This window comes from Apodemus sylvaticus, chromosome 2 (genome assembly GCF_947179515.1).
Source record: "Apodemus sylvaticus chromosome 2, mApoSyl1.1, whole genome shotgun sequence".
Taxonomy (NCBI): Eukaryota; Metazoa; Chordata; class Mammalia; order Rodentia; family Muridae; genus Apodemus; species Apodemus sylvaticus.
Window position 1 is genome coordinate 18,514,939 of NC_067473.1, and position 20,117 is coordinate 18,535,055.

Here is a 20,117-nt window from a genome sequence, read left to right on the forward strand (position 1 = left end):
TATTTTTCATATTCTAGTGGTCCTATGAGCATCAGGTAAAAGTAGTAGTTAAGTGCTAATCCTGAGATTTGCTGGAGAAAAACCAATCCCACCATTTTGGGTTAAATTCGAAGCAAGCTTTATTAAATATTAAACACTGACCAAAAGATGGGTTTTGGTCAGGACCACTCCCTAGAATTTCCCAGTTAAGTGGCGCTGCCCAAGACGCATGTGGTAGGTACATTTATGAACAAAAACCCATAGGTGATTGTACTTTCCTGTGAAACTTTCTTATTTTCCAAGAACTGCAACTCTCAGCATTCCAGGAAGTTACCTGGTCCTTGGGCAGGAGGGGCTTACAGGTTAATTTGGGGTGTTACAGTAGTCCGGACACAGCCCCTAACCTGGTGAAGCTTAGTGTCTAAGGCAGTGTTTTGATAGTGTGAAACGTGGAGTCAGCTAATGAGTCAGGAGGTTCAATGTGTTCCAAAAAATAAAAGTACAAAGTCTTAGGATGTATTACAAAAAAAAATAACAAACAAACAAAAAACACCCAAAACAAACAAGAGGATAAATGTTGAAGAGGTGTACGTATTTTTCAGATAAAGTGTGTTTATTAACTCAGTCATTATCCATGTGGATAATCTTTATCCAGGTGATCCATAAGATCCACTTCTGCATGTGAACATGCTACTGACTTACTGACCTACTGACCTACTGTTATATACGAATTTAAGCCAAACTTTTATTATCTTAGCCCCCCCCCCTTTTGTAGTAAGCCAGGCCTACCTGGCTGTTGCCAGGCAACTGTTGGGTGGAATCTAGAAGGAATGCTAACAAGTGTGAAGTGTACTGTCCTATAAATGACACAAACTCTTAAGGCATTCTCAATCATTAAGTAGAACATACATTTTACCTAGAGTGTGAGCACTGCCACTGGTTTTAAATCTCCAAATTTATCCAAGGGCAGATCAAGAAATGTTTGAGGAGAAAATGCATAAAAGCACTCTCTCCTCAATGTTTAGTTATTCCTACATATGTTCCATAGCCCAAAGGCTTTTAAACAACTATTTCATCACCTCCCTTGGCTGTGTGAATCAGGAATTGAGCCAGGCCTTGGGTGGGCAGCTCATCTGCTTCATAATGCCTTTCTTGGCATCCTCCTGTGGTGTTCCTGCTGAGACTGAGCTGATCTGGAAGAAGCATCCTAGTCTCACACCTAAGCTTAGCACCCTGGTGGGAAGACTCCCCGCATGGGCTTTCAAAGAAAGCACCAGCCAAAACCTGCCAGCTAGGAACCCCACGCAGGCTGTCCTGCACCACCATATCTATTCAAGGATAGGACACAACCTGCCCATATTTTAAAAAGGGACCAAAAGGGACTAAGCCAACTCCCACGAAATCTGTGGATATTTTTGATTATGCTGTACCCTCCGAATCATAAGTGACCCCAGTGCTGAACTCTTTTCAGGGATTAGAGTGGCTTCAAGGTGGAGCCACATTATTTCCTACTTTGTTCTTTGGTTAGACAGTGGCAGGCAGGCAGATACAGCACATCACTTTGGAGGTTTGGCCAACCTGTTCCCAGGAGTTAAGGTCATTAATATCAGGAAACTATCTGTTTATATAAAGTTGCTATAAACATAGAAAAGCATGACCAAACTAAGAAGTTAGCATGGAAGAAGGGATATGAATAAAGGCATTTGGAGGAACTCACCACCAAGAAATATTCTGCATATTGTTATGGCTAAAAGTCCTACTTGTTTGTATCTATTTTATTATAGATGGTGGAAGTCAGAATAAAAATAGACTTAACTCTTCTTTAATTAGACCTACAGGTTAATGACTCCCAATTGTTTGTATACAAATAACCAATCTGAAGTAGAGATTTCTTGACTCCACCCAGATATTCTGATTCCTGTGATGTGGGGCAAAGGCAAAACCTGGTATATAACAGAAAGCATTAGCTTTTCAATGGAGGTCATCCAGGAGGCAGCTTCTGAGAATGCAACAGCAAGCTTACATGTTGGCTTCATCTCATACCAGGCAGCTCAGAGAAAGCTTACTTCATGACCTTCAGAATAGTGCTGACCCTGGGTTCAGACAGCAGCAATTCCCCATGCTTGCTCCATGATACCACTGGCCACATACCTGTGCAGTTGTTACCTAGGATACCACTGGCCACATACGTACACGGCTGTTTCCTAGGCTCCCTCTATAACTCTCCACAGTAGTCATTTTGAGAATAGAGTCACCTGGCCACTCATAAGGACTGCTCCTCCCAAGGGAAGTATAACTTAGAGATCTTGACATCTTAAACTCATCTTTACAATGCTGCTCCTACACCCACCCACTCAGCAAACATCTTATATAGGCCATTCTTTAGTCTGTTCTGCTTGGAAGTAAAGGGGATTCTTAGAGCTGGTTCCCAAAGACAGAAAATCAAGACAACATACTGGGAGTATAAGTGGACCAGACCAGCATAATGTTGAAGGATACACAGTAGACATATTTGAGTTTATGCAGTGCAAAACCCTTCGGGAGCTATACAGGTCAGACAGACAGCACTCAGATGGCTTAGAATCAGCATACATCAGCACTGAGGTAAGAAATGAAGTGTGCCTTATGGTCTTACAGAGCTATTAAAGTACACAAACTTGGTCCTATGGGGGCGGATATTTCTCTTTCTCAAAGTGATCATTTACATGTAGAAGTGCCATTATCATTACAATCAGCCAAAAGGCTTCTAGTAACTAATGATGCCCAGATCTGGGTCTTATAGGAACTCTAGCCAGATGTAGATTGATTTTTCTGTCTAAATTTTATTCAGAAAGTCAGCTGTCTTTGTGGTAATGTGTGAGTTGCTCCATTAATAGAAACTAGTCTTTATGGCAAAGTATTTTTAATTTACAAGGTGAGATAAATAGTATAAAAAGATTAAGTAAACAGTCTCCTAGAGACATTGCCTAAACTTCTACAGAGTGGCAGCTAAAGAAAGTAAGCGTAAGAAAACAAAAATTGGTGTTTACTAATGATTGAGTCTTTGACAGCCTTCTAATGGGCAGAGCACAAAGCATTGTTGAAATCTGAATGTAACTATAAGCTTAGATATACCATATAATGCCCAAATTCCTTCTCTACATTTCAACTCCAGAAAAATAATGGTATCATATGCTTTACACTGTAGATCCAAAAAGTCTCTTGATGACACTGTGCCACAGCCTGGTCAGACAAACCAGCAAGTTATTGGTAACACACAGTGAGTTGACAGTCATCCCCACCACAGGCAGAATTATATCGTAAGCATGGATCAGTGGAGAATGCATGAGGAGCCTAGAGCACTGGGAAAGTTAAGCCATCTGCTTGCAGGCAAAATAAACAAAGTGCATCCAATTCAAATAGATGTCAATCTATGCTTCCCTTTGAAAAGTCCACAGCGGCTGAGAATTTCAGTCCAATTCTTCCTCATCTTCTTTCAGTGAGGATGAGAATCATCTGCAGTGATCATAAGTAAAGCTATAAGTACTAGAGGCTTCTACCTCTTCTTCTTCCTGCTTAATGTTGCCATTGTATTTACCTCATAACTACTCTTTTCCAATGCTTAGTCTCTTTACAATGTCCTACAAGAAAAATGATCACAGAAAACAGAGCTGCAAATGCTACTAATGATCATTTATTCTAATAACTACAATTCTAGTGAGAAAGCTAAGGCCTTCCTTACTTCATAGATACTTTAAGAAATTTGGTAAATAAAATCATAAATAAAACTCTCAAAAGATGTTTGATGATTCTCCTGGCCTCTCTGGATTTTCTACCTTGGCTCAGTTGAAAAAATCTTTTTAAAAAGCTAGTCTGATCATGTGAATCTTAGCATCTGAAAAATGAAGGGTTGAAAACTTTCTTCCATCTCCACACTCAGCAGTATCTCATTCTAGCATCCTGGTCACACATCCCCTCTCCAAAGCCAGCCCATATTCAGAAGCCCAACACCATAATCATATCCATTGTATACTGCAGATGTCCACAACACCACAGTACACAGGGACAAGGCATGATAGTCCAGAAGGCAGACCCAAAAATATTCCCAGAAAATATAACTTGATAGAAACAAACAAAGGAATATCATTGGTAGTGACTGAATGTTTCTGTCAAAGGTGTGCTTTGCCTCAGTAGGTGGTCCTTTAAAAGCAAGTGTTTTGAATTAAATTACATCACATCCCCCCTTCCTGTGTTGTATATTTGAACAGGAAGCAACACAGAATGAGTTCCTGAACCAAAAGGTTCAAATGTTATTTTAGAATTATCTAAGCCAAACACAGTTTATGTAGCCCCAGAGTTATTAGATGTCTTTAGGAACAGTGCACATGTTCAGAATTGCGTGAATATGCTAACTAATTGCGTGAAAACTATGTTTATTGTCAACCACTGTCCATAATTTGTTTTAGATGATGAGTACCCTAGAATAAAACAAGCAAAAGACCAATTCCCTACTTCTCTTTCCCTTTAAATGAAATTACCTGGAATATCCCTAAATGGGGATATTTGTGTGACCGTAGAGCAGGAAAAATCTCTCCACATGGGAAATAATAAGATGTGTGGGAACTTCTGCCTCACCTGGTGTGACTGAAGAAGTTCTTAGAGAGGTTCTTCATATCAGGGAAATGTACAAGTGGCATAAACAAGCTTTAATTCACTCATTGCAGAAACATTTTTTTGAGCCTAGAACTTACCTCTAGGCACTGGGAACTGTGGTCATGATGAAACATAAACTATATTCACAGTCCTGTCATGCTAATGTGTCAGAGAAGGAACACAACCAAACTGATAAGACATCCTGAAACAGGTGTTGGTGAAAAACCAGACTTCCATGGGGGACTTGACAAAGGCCATCTGGCATATCAGGCACCAAGGAGGTGGAAAAGTGATGGTTGTTTATAGCATGGCTCGGGGCGGTCTCTTTGCTCAGGCAACATTTTGCACAGACATGAAGGAAACATAGGAATAAGGTTATGCTGGTATTGGAAAGAAAGACACTGAAGGTGTGGTTACACCAAGTGGAGAGGCCCTAAGTTGGTGGCAGGGTGTACCAAGGAAGCCACTGTGACTAGAAGAAAGTGGGTAAGAGCATTGTAGGAATATTTGCTTTTCTACGGAAAGAAATCATACAGCTCTAGGCTCTTTCAAAGGTGCTATGAGCTGACCTTCCAAGCGCCCCTGTGTCTACACAAGCGGATAGCCACCCGGGAAGCAGACAGGTCACTGAGACTACTACATTGTCCAGATGCCAATGGCTCAGACTTGGCTGATAGAAAGGGAAACTAATGAAGTATTTAGATGCTGTATACCATTGAATGTGGAGTTAACAAGATTAGCTGCACCAGACGGAACAAGTGTCTGGCTTAGCCTTCTCATGTTTAACACTTACAGGTTCAGATTCTGATCCCTAGTACACTTCCTCACATTAATGGACCCTCAAAATGAGTGAGCTTCTGATACTTGAATGAACTTTAATTCACACTTAAATAGGACAAAAGAAAGAAAGAAAGGAAGGAAGGAAGGAAGGAAGGAAGGAAGGAAGGAAGGAAGGAAGGAAGCAAGGAAGGGAGGAAGGAAGGGAGGAAGGGAGGGAGGGAGGGAGGGAGGGAAGAAAAGAAAGAAAGAAAGAGAGAGAGAGAGAGAGAGAGAGAGAGAGAGAGAGAGAGAGAAAGAAAGAAAGAAAGAAAGAAAGAAAGAAAGAAAGAAAGAAAGAAAGAAAGAAAGAAAGAAACAAAGAAACAAAGAAACAAAGAAGGAGAAAACACTGCTGGGCAGCTCAAAAGTAGTTTAAAAAAAAGTACAGAGTTAAGGAGACTTTTCTTTTTACCAGATGATTACTTAGATATCTGCTTCCTTACTTCTAGAGGGAGAAACAGAGGATATGACTAAAATCTGTATCATAAGGTAACAACGGAGTAAGGTAGGTTGTTTAAAGACAAGTGGAATCTCAGCTCATATGGAATTAAATTGCATCACAAGTGACAAAAAATGAACATGACTTATCTTTTCCTTCCCTGACTCGTCTCTCAGAATGAAGAGTTCTTAGCTTTTGTAGAATTAAAAATCCCATTTGGAAACTATATCTTCAATTTGTACCTTGTTTGATATTAATAGTTTTGCTATTTGAATTAGCAAAAGTAAGTACTTCTTAAGAATTCAGTCCATAATTCCCCCTGATGTCTTAACAGTGAACACTCTGTCTTCCCCTTGAAAACTCCACAACAGCAAGACAGCAACACTTCTGTCTAGCAGCACATCTTGATCACCAAATGAACTCCTGACAGGGAACGGGTAACATTGAAAGGCAACAGAAAGAGAACAAGATTTAAGCAAAAAAGAGGAGCACAGAAAGGCATACAGCCAATAGATACTGGATTCCATAACTATTTAATAAATATAGAAACAAGCATATATCCTGGGAAAAAATTATTTGAGGTCACTAGGAACAGGAAAACTGAACGGATAGGGGTAAACAGGGACGTCTGTTCTGCTGAGGTGTGGATTTCCCTCCAAATACAGTACAGTAAGGAGTTAAGACTTTGATTCCCCGAAGCCAGTCTCCTACACAGTTAACTAGAAGGCTTGGCATCCAGAATAATTTATTCACATTGATCAGCAGCCCAGTTACATGAAAGAGCCATCGGTTTTCTCCAGGCCTGTCCAGCCTGAGTGACTGGGGGAGGACAGTAGATTTCATGTCAGGAGACAAGGTAGCCACATGGCTGCTCTGATCAATGCAGCCCGATATCTGTGAAGGAAAACGTGTCTTTCGTCAAGTGTGAATTGTCCATTTGTGATCAAGGGCGGAACACGCAAGGCCTCTTCCAGCTATTTTCACTGTTCACTTTGAGTGGTAGGAAGTGCCACTGTAGCCTAGAGCAGCCAAGCTGCCGCTCAGCCCGAGTCTGCAGAAAACCGAAAAGAAGCTTATTGTTTCTTGCAGAACAATTCTAGAAATCTGCTAAGCCACACTTATGAAAATAGGCTAAACTTACACCATTAAAAATCTCATGAGTTCATCAAAACGATAGCAAGGCTCATTACAAGAACACAACACACACACACACACACACACACACACACGAGAGAGAGAGAGAGAGAGAGAGAGAGAGAGAGAGAGAGAGAGAGCATTTTGCTTTTCCACATATTTTACTACCCTGGGAAATAACAGATGGGCTAATATGGAAGCCCATGTAAAATATTTATGAAACGCAAAGTAATTGAGATGGTAAACTCATAAAACAATAAATTCTCCTACTATATTCAGCAGCATATGCAAAAAGTGAGAATTTTTTTACATAATAAAATCCAATGACCAAAGCTACAGAGAAACTGTAAAAGAAAAGCAGAAGGCTACAAAGTGGAGATCCCTTCAATGCACTAAACAAGATCTGGAAGAAATTTCCTTCAGAAAGAGCGTTAGGAGAATCTTAGCTGTCGTTATTTTGTGAGGAGGTCTTGAATTTGTATTTTCTTTTTTTGAGTTTAAAACACTCTGGCAGAGGGTGTTTCCATTAATATCCCCACGGAACGGAGACATACGCAGGGTGTTCTGTGGACTTCGATGGTGATGCGTGTGAGTGCAGAGTAGAAGGGTATTTGAAGCTATGCAACCCCCTATCTTTGTAGCCACTGCAACTCCTGCAACTCCTTTGTAGTCAATTGCAACCAATTGGTGAGACCAGCATGAAGGAGGCAAAACTGATTTAAGTACGTCCTTCCTTCCGCGAACGGAGCTCCATCGCGTCCCACGGCAGGCTGGGGATGTCAGAACAGCTTTACACAATGGCCTCAAGAAAAGTAGAGAGGGCCGAGACTAAATAAGGGAGACAAAGGTATCAGCAAGTCAGACCTTTGGGACTTACCCCATGAGCTATCATTTCCTCTTCAATCTCTGAAAAGTCTGCAAAGATGTAATAAAACTTGATCCTAGAGAAGATAAGGAAATCGATCAACATGTCGAAGGTAGTGGGGCTGGTATCAGGAGCTCTCGGCTTCAACCAGTGCTCTTTGTCAGCGTAACTGGTGTCATTACCTCAGTGCTACAGGAGAAGCAGAAAAGTCACCTGTCCTAACGAGGCTGCCTGTAGACCTCCCAAGTGGGCCACATCCTTCCTAAAACACCCGCTGACCTCTTCATTCTTAGAAATCATTTTTATGATCTCTCTGGGAGTATTTACAGAAGGTTTCTTCATACAACATTTTGAACATTTATAATGAAACAAATAAGCAGGGCTCCTATGCATTTTCTAATCATCAGTGAAGAAGAGGGGAAGGAGTGGTTAGGAGAAGTTGGAGAGGAGGTATTTAGAAGCAACAACCTTGCAGGTCTGAGTTTTAAACCTAGGTGATATGACAGAGAGCTACTTTAAATTGAGTTGGCTGATGACCACCTTTTTTTTTTAAGATTTATTTATTTTATTTATTTGAGTACACTGTAGCTGTCTTCAGACACACCAGAAGAGGGCACTGGATCACATTACAGATGGTTGTGAGCCACCATGTGGTTGCTGGGAACTGAACTCAGGACTTCTGGGAGAGCAGTCAATGCTCTTAACCACTGAGCCGTCTCTCCAGCCCCTGAGGACCATCGTTTTAAGGAGATCATATTCCAAGTGTAGGTACCACAAAGAAGCCATGTGATGATCAGAGAGAATGTTTCTGGTAGAAGACATAGCTATGGCAAAGGCAAAAGTTTTGTTAAACATAATTACTATTTGAAGAACAAAGCAAAGAGGGGAGAAAAAATACTTGTGATGTGGAAGCAATCCAGAAAGGCAGGCACAGAGAGATTATTTGTGATGTCTAAACTCCAGTTAAAGTACAAAGGGAAGCTACTGGAAGTAGTTAAGTGGCTAATATTTTAAAACGCACCTGTGCCTCAGTATCCAGGAAAATCCAGGTCTTCAGAACACCCACCTCATACATAACCTGCAGATGCACAGGTCTTTTACAAAAGAACATACTTTTATAGAACCTATACACATCTCCAGTGAACTTTAGATCACCTCTAGATTTCTCATCACAGCCTTTTACTGTGTAAATGTGGTATAAATAGGCATTACGTTACGTTACATTGTGTTATTGGGGGAAAGCAAGAAAAATTCTAAGCATACTCAGATGCCTCCCCACCCCGCCCCCTGAATATTCTCAATCTATGGCTGGTTGAGTCTCTGACTATGGGACCACAGGTATGGAGAGCTGACTGTTGCCTTGTAGCAAACATGACCAGGAGAAATGCAAGTAGATTCTCCCAGTCCTGCCAGTCTCTGCACACAGATAATTAATTAACAGGGCTTGCCCGAGATGAGAATGCAGAGGTGGCCGTAGTTGAATATGAAGTTAGAGATAATAGAACCTGATGACATAGGCTGCCATGGGACAGAGGAGGGGAAAATGAAAGAAAGAAATCCAACATGAACTTTGTATTTTAGACTTCTGGTTTAGGTTAGAAGACAGACCATTTACCGAAGAAAGGCATGCTAAATGAGGAAAGGCCACACAAAAATCAAGAATTCTTTGGACACCAACTTTGAAATGACTATTAAATATCTCCATGAAGATGTTAAGCAGATGGCTAGATAGGGGGCTCTTGGAAAGCTCGCACAACGAGTGGCTCAGAGCACCCCCTCTGCTTCCCGTGATCCCTGTTTTGAACTTCACTCACATCTTCTTTTACTTTACCAACTTTTACTAATTCTACCAAAGACTTAGCTTATCACCTGACTCCAGTTATTTCAGTTCATAGACTTCAAGTATGTTTTCATATTCAAATTTTTGAGTTGAAACACTTCAGCTTGGCTACTTGCGGACCTGCTACAAGAGGTCAGCACCCTAAATCCAGGGACAGCCCCCTTAGAATGCTGCAGAAGCTCCAGTCTCATTGTCAGCTACTCATTTGTAGCTACAGAAATTATTATACAAAAAGCAATGTATGGGAACATATCTGCTATCAGACAGGAACACTTCAGGAAATTAACTCATATGTTCTTTAAGGAATAGGCAGATGATTTCATTATAGCCAGGCTTGTTCTGGTGACCCAGTTCCAGTCATGAGAATATATGTTAGTATAGATGGAGAGAGACATTAAAGGTGACCTAAGTTCACTTTAACCTATTCTCATGACTATGTGGTTTTATCCCAATAAAGAATGAGGCTCCTGTTTATGTCATCATTCAATGAAAAGTCATCAGGGGCAAAATAAATATATTATATGAATAGATTTCACATAAAAACTTTAGTAACAAGACATTAATAGAAATGTATCTGAGAAAACCGGGTGTTATAAAAAGAGTGAACATATATTATCATCTTACACAGGCACCATGACAATGTGACCACCATTGTCATATCAAAAGCACTTTCTCTTTGGAGTGTCTTCATTTCAAGTGTTGTGAGGTAGCTAAAGCTCTCAGCCTTCGCAGCATCCTCACAGAGACCACACAACACACACATACTGAAGTCAGACCCGGTTCCCGGGGCAGCAGAGTCCACACAAGACTCCTGGGGCCATTCACCCTGATCAAAGAACAAAACTAATTCCAGTTATTGACTCAGGAAATAACTTAATCACCGTTAAGAAAATTATAGGGCCATTCACTTTATTCAGTGTATTTTTACCATTTTATAGATTAAGTCTAATTTTTAACCCACACGAGATTTCTTTCAGAAAAAAATTACTCATAAATAAATCCCCTTTCCAAAAGGCGCAGCATGAATAGAGTCACGACTTGGATACAAATTAAGGAGAAGAAATATGTGCAGAGTGTATCTACGATAGCATAAATCAATAAGCCTTTTCCAAAGCCATGTCAAAATGGGGGTTTAAGCTAGTCTTCACCCAGTGCCTGGGCATATTCATGACATTAACTGAGTGTCCTGCTTAACCAAGTCTTCTTGTGTCCCACTTTGTTTTGCAGCCTCTGCAAGCACATATGTCCCGACAGTGTGCAACGGAAGGGAAGTCCTGGACTCCACCACCTCATCTCTGTGACTGGGACACACGGTTCAGTTCTCATGTTTTTAGGCTGTTAGACAAAGTGCTCACATGCTGCTCCAGAACATGGAAACAGAACAAAAACGACGGCCCTAGTACCTTTTTTTTTTTTAGAAACAGTAAAATAAATTATTTTTGAGGACTATATGGTATATAGTGATGTGCTACAACTTTCTAGGCTGATTTTAGTGGCCCTACTAACAGCCCCTCCCCCCCAGGACACGGAAATAACCATTGTTTACAGAGCTGAGCATTGGTGACAGGGTCTGACAGGGTCAGCCTACTAAAACAAAAAAACAAAAACAAAACAAAAAAAATACAGTGGCAATATTAGGTAACCTTTTTCCTATGAAGTCTTTTGTAGGTTCTTGTTGTAACTTATTTAGGGTGAGTTTCTATGTTATATATTAAAGTTACATTATGTGTAACAGAACGTTTTTCTCAGTATAAAATAAAATGCATCTGTATTAATGTAAAGATAACCAGAATAAAACCTTCAAGGTTTCAAGCATGGTGGATAACAGTTTGTCCCTTTGGATCACTCAAGGTAATTTGAATATGTAGATATCAAGTCCCCTTCTCTTGTGAATGCTGGAAGTAATTGTGTAACTGTGCTTTTCTTCACACTCATATTCTGAATCAGATTCAAGCCCTGCAGAGTGTTGTGAGTGGAATTCCACTTTTCTACAGATCATAGGGATGAGAAATTAGCAAGGGATGACACCATAAACCAGCAATATATATAGATATATATATAATCTTTTTAAAGCTAGGTCTATATGACAATCCAAAATTGCCAACTAAGTCGAAGGCTCCCCTATATCCTGAATAGAGTTATGACCTACCAGAAAAGATTTGATGGCTCTGATGTTCAAAACAACCATAACGAAGAAAGGAAACTGAAAAGCATCTAATAATCCCACTGGGAAATTGTTCTTGCCCATCATAGATGAATGGGGAAGTAGAAATCCCAAGTCCTAGGAATGATGTTGCAGCACACAGACTTACCATTAACTTTAAATATTTTATTAACCCAAAATAAGGCATGAATAGTATGGGTAAGAATCTTACTAAATACTTCCCTGCTTCTATCAAACTTCTAGTCACAAATAATTTATCAATGTCGGGTTAAATATTGAGAACACATCTATCTGTAAAACCTATGTCACATACAGGGCAGAGGGTACATTTGTTTCCTGTAATAATGAGGAAAAAATGTTATAATGTATGTGGCTTAAAACAACAAAAAGTTATTCTGTCACAATGAAGGAGTCAGAAGGACCAGACTGCCTTATAGATTCAAAGAAATCACCCTTCCCATCCCTTTTCTAGTACCTGGTAGTTTCCGCTCCTTGGCCTGTGGCCACATCATTTCAAACTCTGTTAAGTTTTCATATCATATTCACCACTGTGTCTGTCTCTTAAAATGTCATGTGTCATTAGGTGTAGAGTGACCTAGATAACCCAGGATACTTACCACGTCTATATTCTTAACAGGCTATTTGTTTAAAGTTTGTTGTTGTTACTGTTTTCTTTTGTTTTGGTGTTTGCTTTGTTTTTATTTTAAAAGAAAGTAGTGTTCTCAGGGTCCAGGGACTAGGACGTGGGCATATTTTTGAGAGGCCACTAAGTAGCTCACAACAGAAAGAAAACTGAGATAAAGTCCATCCAGTTCCTGCATTTGAAAAGCACAAACTAAAGATGCAGATATAAATCAATTGTTGTTTGCTTTGCAGGCACAAGAAAATATTTGAGAAGCACTCAAGAACAGTGAAGAAAGGAGTGAAATGTAGAGTTAAATGCATGAGAGACAGTATTTGAAGTAAGGAAGCCATAATAATACTATTTTTAGTAATCTAAAAAGAATGACCAGGGGCAGAAAGGCCAATGAGATGGAAATAGGAAGCTAGCTTTGCTCCTCTTCTTCATGCATTTGAAAGCAACCGAAGGAATCTAGCTCTAGCTATCCAGAAAACAATGGCGCTGGGCACTCCTTGAATTCTCACACTCAAGTAAGTACCTGGAATTCAGGGAATGACCTAGGGTAGGTTGAGTAACAGATTCAAAGACACTAAATAGCACAAGGAATTCCACTCTGACTACAGTTGGCAAGAGTGCCCGATAGAAAAGCAGGCTTTGGATGAGCATCTGCTCAGACCATGGCCCGGGAAGCTGATGTGAGAGAAAATAAACTCAGTCCCCTGATGGAATGTGACAGTCTGAGGACTGCAATATCAGATGGGCTGTTCAGAGGTACAGCTGATGCCTCTCACAGGCAGGCTGATCATGCCTCTTAAAGCGAGACAATCAGTTCGTGTCTAAATCATGAGAAAACTGTAGTTTGGAAGGCTGGGGCTTTTATACTTACTATATTTTATTCCCTGTCAGTACACTAAAAATACAGAAACAAGCAGCTCTTGTCATTTTCTCCATCCTTGCAACAAATCTTGTTCTTAAATAGAAATTTCACCATCTACCATATGATCCCTAGAAATAATTTTTATGAACATTCAACACATATAGGAAAAATCATTTTTATGCAAGCCATTAAAGAATTAGTTTTGGAAGCCTTTTCCCCCTGCATTAGAAACATCCTTCCAGAATGTAAAACTGATTGGTTCATCTCAGCAAAACTTCTCTAAATTTAAGAATTCCCAAGTTAGATAATAGATCCTATTCATAAAAGAAACTTTTAGAAGCGAGCTAACTGCTTGCCTTGTGTTTCTGAATAGTTACTAGACTCAGACTCGGCATCTTCAATAGCTTAAATATTAATAGACTTTCCTGCCCACCCAAGTTTAGCATGGTGAAGGGAAGCTGTTCCTATTTTTAAACTGCGAGGCAAGCCGGCTTCTGGACAACACGGAGGACAGACGTAAAGAAAAACTGAGAAAGGTAATCTGTCTTTACAGGCTTTGGTGCACATGTTCTCTCAGCTGGTTCCTGCACCATCCACTTCCCCATTGTGAACATTTGGACTCCAACAGCCTGTCTGTGTGGGAAAATGTGAAAAGCCACAAAGAGAGGTCTGAACTAGAGTCTTGAGACAAAGGCACACACCCACGGGCACACACCCACGGGCACACACCCACGGGCACACACCCACGGGTACACACCCATGGGTGAAGCCATTAACCATCTTTCGCTGCAAGAGCAGGCTTGGATTTACATAATTCTTACTGGTGTCCTTTTTTTATTTGGAAAGCAGCCAATAGAACTTTAAAATCAGTTATCCGACATGGAGCAAATACTGCCCAATCATTCGCCAAAAACTCATAAGGTATTTTAAATAGAAGCTCTCTCCAGGAGTTACTACAATGAAGAAAACTCCAGCCTTACAAAACCAAGGTCTTAATTGATATTCTGTTGGAAGAAATCAGAGGTGTTTGTTGAACCAATAATCATTAAAGGAACACTAACTGCCATTTGCAGTTTCATATCGAAACTGGACCTGGTAAATGGGTGAGTACTGAGGTACCCCCCTACAAGAGCATGTAAATAAATGTGGAAGCCTTTCTAGTACTACATCTTAAGAATCTCCACTATTTTGTATGTCAGCATCTCATCCTCAGAAGACATCTATCTATCAGTATGAGAATATAAATATTAGCAGCACATATACACTAACCAAGCAACTGGGTTTTATGAGGAAAATAGAAATACATTAGCTCCCATTAGAAATGACCGTGATCCATGAGGAACACTGTAACCAAAAGACATCAAATGGCACTTGGCCAGATGGGACTTAAAGAAGCAAACCCACTGTTACCCCGCACCTGAGAACTCAGATGATAATAATAACCGGTGTCAAGTAATTCTTACACTGTACTAACTTAAGCCAGGTTATCACTTTAGGGGAGAAAAATAATGACAAAAGTCTACACAAAAGTACTATGAAATATGTTTAATCCTAAGAAGGATATGATTATTAGTAACCAAAGAGGGGAAGGTCAATAATAATAAAATTCAGTATTGTAAATCAAGTAAATATATACCAAATTGCTCAATATTGTTAAATAGCATAATATAACTTATCCATAGAAGACCCCTTTCTCTTCCAGTAAAAAAAAAATGACTTCAATATGTTTTGACACAGTGCTAAGAGATGTTATACACAACAGTTGACTTAATGAAGTATTTAAGGCTCGAAAGAATGTCTTTTAGAAAAATAAATAAATAATGTATTTTTCTATCACTGGTAGTGATGGGGAGAGTAAATGTCAATAAGTCATAGAAGCAGAATAATTTGATTATAGCTTTCAACATTTCACTGTGCCTGTCATAGGTCATACATAAAACTAAACAGAATTTTATAGCTAAAATTGGTCTGCATATTCTCATAATATTCTGTCATAGTTCTTCAGCTCTTAGAATAAAATGACAAGCCATGGGAATCCAAAGATGGGATTGAGCTGACAAAAAAATCTATTTAATATCTAAAATTAGAAATAAAATAAAATAATTTCTTCAATATCAACTGCATTTTCAGAGAGTTCATTAAAATTTAAGGCATTTTTGACGTGTCAGAGATTTTAGTCCAGTGACAAGAGAAAAAAAGAAGTACGTGGGAACAAATCCCAATTATTTCTATGGCTTGGAACATACATGTTGAGCACAGCAGAGTGTGAAGAGGGGTGGCAGGTGACAGAAGAAGTTATCTGACTCTGTCCAGTCTGGACGTTTTCACCAGTTCCTCTGAGTGATATTTCAAGGTTATTTCCACTGTTCTAATTAAATTTTGATTATGATAGGGAAATGTATGCCAATATTCTGAAATTCGGACCAAAATGAACAAATCCAAAATGATTTAAAATATTCAAGAAATTAAATGCAAAAATTACGCCAAGTAACATTTTCTTCAGTCTTATGACAAACAATAATACATCATCTCTTTTTATATTTAGTAGTATATACATCCATACATATACACACATACACACATGTACATGCATACACACATATACACATGCATACAACCATTCTTTTTGTAGTAGCAAAAAGGTCTAGTGGTTTACCCACTGGCCAATATGCACAATTATTCATTTATTCATTTTCTCCCATTTTTTTCCACAAAAATAAAGACTCCACCACCCACAAAATCAAACATTACAAGCGCTGAAACACCTCAGTCAAAACACATGGTAAAAACCCATATGCTCTGCCTCTTCCAGCCAAACAAAAATCTTTTTAAATATCTGGATTAAGATCTATAAAGATTATTGATTTATTGGAAACAAACCAGAACATCTTATATCAATAACGGGTAAGTTACTCTAATTCCAAGATCTAAAAGTTTACACAAACTTGACCAAATTCACCTTCAAACTTCTTTCAAAAATAATATCCAAGTCACACTAATACTCAGAATTCATCATGAGAAATGTCACAATTTTCTGGGTTGCTTTCAAACGGGAACAATGCATTGCTAAGAAGATTCTTACTATGGATACAAGTATATGCATTTCAAAAATTGAATGTCTTTCTTATTGGCTTAAAAATAAAATCTTCAAGAAATTCATAATTCTCAAAGTCCTCTAGGGAAGAAAATAAAAATAAAAATCTCCAGCACTCTGGTTGGTGCCTGATATGGAGGGAAAGCCCAGCTGATGACCTTCAGTTACCTGAACAAGCAAAGGTCTCCATGCTTAGGGTCAGCTGTCTCTCTCCTTCCTCATGACTGTGCAGGGGTCTGCGAAACAAGGTGCTCCACATGCACCCTTTATTCTTTAATGACACTCTAATACTTTGAGCCCTTGACTTCTGATAACGCCATATTGTTTAAATTAATTAAATGTTGAGGTTTCTTCTTGGTTTTTCTCCAACCCCATCCCATGAGATTCCTTCAAACAGTTAAATTTTTCATACTGCTTCCAAGGAAAGAATGTTTTAAAAGTGATTATCACCTTAGATAACACAAGTGAAGAACTTCACAAAATATTACTGATATCCTAGACTTCTGAAGTTAAGAGAAAAATACCCTATGAAAATTTTGCTCTTTCATTTCTCATCATTTTAATAAAAAAAGATGTTTTCAAGTCTTGGAGAGATAAAGGGAAAAATAATTATAACTTAAAATTTTTTTCCAAATCTTCCCCAAAGTACAAGAACAAGACACACATGGAAACACAAGGCATATGCTATGTCTGACTTCCAACACATATTTTCTATGTAGACAGTATAAAGAATTAAAGTTACCCAGTAATCATATGGCATGCTTAGCAGTGCATTGGTGGGCTGAAACTTGGATTTCAGCTATGTGTATATACAGCTAAAGCTCTTCCTGAGTTAAGGTTCATCTTCAGTGAGACCCACATCATCTGTCTTCTGTAGTTTGACAAAGTATGTGACGTGTTACAAGGCAATGAACATTTTTGCCTCCTCCTCTTGCTGGCACACCTCCTTTGTGAGATCACAGCCATGTCAGGTGTGAGGACAAGTCCTAATGGGGGTCCTGAACGCTACAGCATTGTCTCTTCATATATTGGGGCATCTTGAGGATTTCAGCTGAACAGACTCAAAGTGGTCATCTTTTTCCTAAGGGGGGAAACATAAAATAAAATCAGCTCACTGAAATGCCAGTAACATTTTAGGATTTGGATTGCCAAAACAAAAGTTCCCCCAAACTACTTTAACCTATGAGCCTGCCACTTACAATTAGGATTTTACATTTAAAGTAAGGTGCAAAATACAACAAACAGCGGATATACCCTGAAGGATAATTTTGATGCCCAAGTGATAAGACAGACAACTCCAAAATAGAAACAAACACAAGACTGAGAAGATATCAGAAGATGCAGCTTTGATTTTCTTTTTTTTTTTTTTTTTTGAAGAAAGAAATCAAGAAGACTCTCCCTGAGGATACACCCGACCTTGTATCAGAGGCCTTAACACATTAATTATAGGCAATACAGATCTTGCAGACATTCATATCTAATCACATAGGCTAGATAGTAAGAAAGATAACAACCAAAATGAATTAAGTCAATTTGCATGTTTTAGGATATTGTTTTGGGCATGTGCCTACTAAAAAATGTAAAAGAAGTCATATAAGTTAATAGATCAAATGTTTAATTCAAACTGGCTTATATAATACACCCAAGGAGGAGTTTTTAATGTGGCAAAAGAGAAATAGGAGGCTGAATATCTATGAATGTTTTATTCATTAAATATGGAAAAAGTTCTTAAAGCCTTATGGAATAGAAAGATTTAAAAAGAACGAGTTAGGGTTAGGTTCAGTTAGGTTAGGTTAGGTTTGGCACCAAACCAAACAGCCTGTGTTTGCTCCCCAGAAACCTTAGAGTGGAAGGAGGAAAAACAATTCTACAATTAGTCTTCTGACCTACACACACATTCTGACACATGAAATGAATGAATGAATTAATTAATTTTCAATAGAAAATAAATATGGTGTGAACTCAGTGACAGGCCATCACCTAGCATCTGGGGGGCCCTAGAGTTCTTCCCTTAGTTTAAAGGGAAAAAAGGAAGGCAAGGAGGAAGGAGAGTGAGAGGAAAGAGGCAGAAAAGGAGAGAGGGAGGGAGAGAGGGAACTAGGAAATCAGCTGTCAACCCCAAGGGAAAACAAAAATGTGCTAAAGGTTTAAGTGTAATACAAGAAAATGACAGAGAATAGACATTGGATAGCTGATAGGATGGACATGGAGTAGGCTTCCTGGTGGTTGGAAATAGATGTCACCCTCTCTAAATTTCCAAAACAAGACTCAAGACAAGTCTCTCACCTCAGTTGTTAACAAGTAGTTACAAAAATGAACTGAGAATAGAGTCTGGTGCTGTAAGCCTGCACTGCTGAAGCCCAGCACTTGAGAGGTTCAGGCAGAAGGATCAAGGGCAACATAGTGAGACTCTGCCTCTAAAACAAGTGCTGTGAAGCACCACATTATAGAAGCAAAACAGGAGACTGGAATTTGGGGAATGTTGATTTCTCAACCCTAGTGCCTATCAGACAAATCAGGATCCTGCCTACCAGGATGCCACACAGGACTCAAGAATCTCCACAAGCTTCTGAAGCCTTTCCTCACCATCCTCCTACACCTCTCCACTCCATTCCTTCTTCTATGTGTTAAAAGATGCTACTCTTGTGACGCTGAATGACCGTGTACACATGCAAGATGTGCCTCCACAATGTCTAAGATTAAAAACCATCATAAGGTAAAGACAGCCCCCCCAATCAAAGAAAAATCTAATATTATAAATGACTATAAAATAAAGAAAATTTTGAAACCCATGAAAATTTAATTTCAGCTTTCTTTTGGTGGCTGGGTGAAGTCAAGGCAAATGAACAAACATCCAGATGCACTAGGAATGTACCAAGTAAGTTTTGGCCTTCAGAATATAAGATAAAGCAAAGAAATTTAAAAATGTTGAGCTTTCCTCCTTTGAATCACAGAGACCTATTTTTAAGTATACATAAAACAAGATTAGATGTTAACAGCAGCTCTCTTTAATCACTGGAATCAGCATAGGTATCCATTAGCAAGTGGTATCTATATAATATTGCACCACTCATAAATAAAAGGTAATCCACTCCTGATTAAAATATCGTGTATGCATGTCTCACAAACATCCTTTGGGAAAAAAGAAAACTTTGCACAAAATATGGCACACTAGTGATGTGATTGTGTGAGGCTCTGAAAAATACAAAACTAACCTATGTTTTAAAAGATCATTATAGCCATTGTCTCTGAGAGATAGAAGCCTGATTCCATGCAAAAGGGCTAGAGGTCATTTTCAGGATGAAGCTAGTGTGTGAGATTGTCATAGAAGTTGAAGGACACACCTTCTCCAGGATTCAGGAAAACCCTGTGTATGCTCACAGTGCATGTATGTTGCCTAAAGTCATGCTCTCAACCTGTGGCTCATGACTCCTCAGTCATGTTACGATTCATAACAGTAGCAAAATTACAGTTATAAAGTAGCAATGAAATAATACTATGGTTGGGAGTCACCACAACATGAGGAATTGTATCAAAGGGTCACAGCATTAGGAAAGTAGAGAACCACTGCCTTAATGAAACCTTAAAATATATTTCTGAAGTGTTTAGGAGTGAGACATATCAAAGTCTGCAACTTACTTTAAAATTTATG

General features: G+C 39.0%; 2 protein-coding genes across 2 annotated transcripts in view; one reads left to right on the plus strand and one right to left on the minus strand.

The window, feature by feature from the left end:
• Positions 1 to 11,009, plus strand: part of Grm3 (glutamate metabotropic receptor 3) — a 102,074-nt gene extending 91,065 nt beyond the window's left edge. The window contains exon 5 of the mRNA XM_052172405.1: positions 10,936 to 11,009. Coding sequence (XP_052028365.1) covers positions 10,936 to 11,009 — 74 coding nt within the window. The remainder of the gene's footprint in view (positions 1 to 10,935) is intronic.
• A 6,397-nt stretch (positions 11,010 to 17,406) lies between these two features.
• Elapor2 (endosome-lysosome associated apoptosis and autophagy regulator family member 2) overlaps positions 17,407 to 20,117 on the minus strand; it is a 194,133-nt gene continuing 191,422 nt past the window's right edge. The window contains exon 22 of the mRNA XM_052172406.1: positions 17,407 to 17,546. Within this exon, the coding sequence (XP_052028366.1) occupies positions 17,487 to 17,546 (60 nt within the window). The 3' untranslated portion in view covers positions 17,407 to 17,486. The remainder of the gene's footprint in view (positions 17,547 to 20,117) is intronic.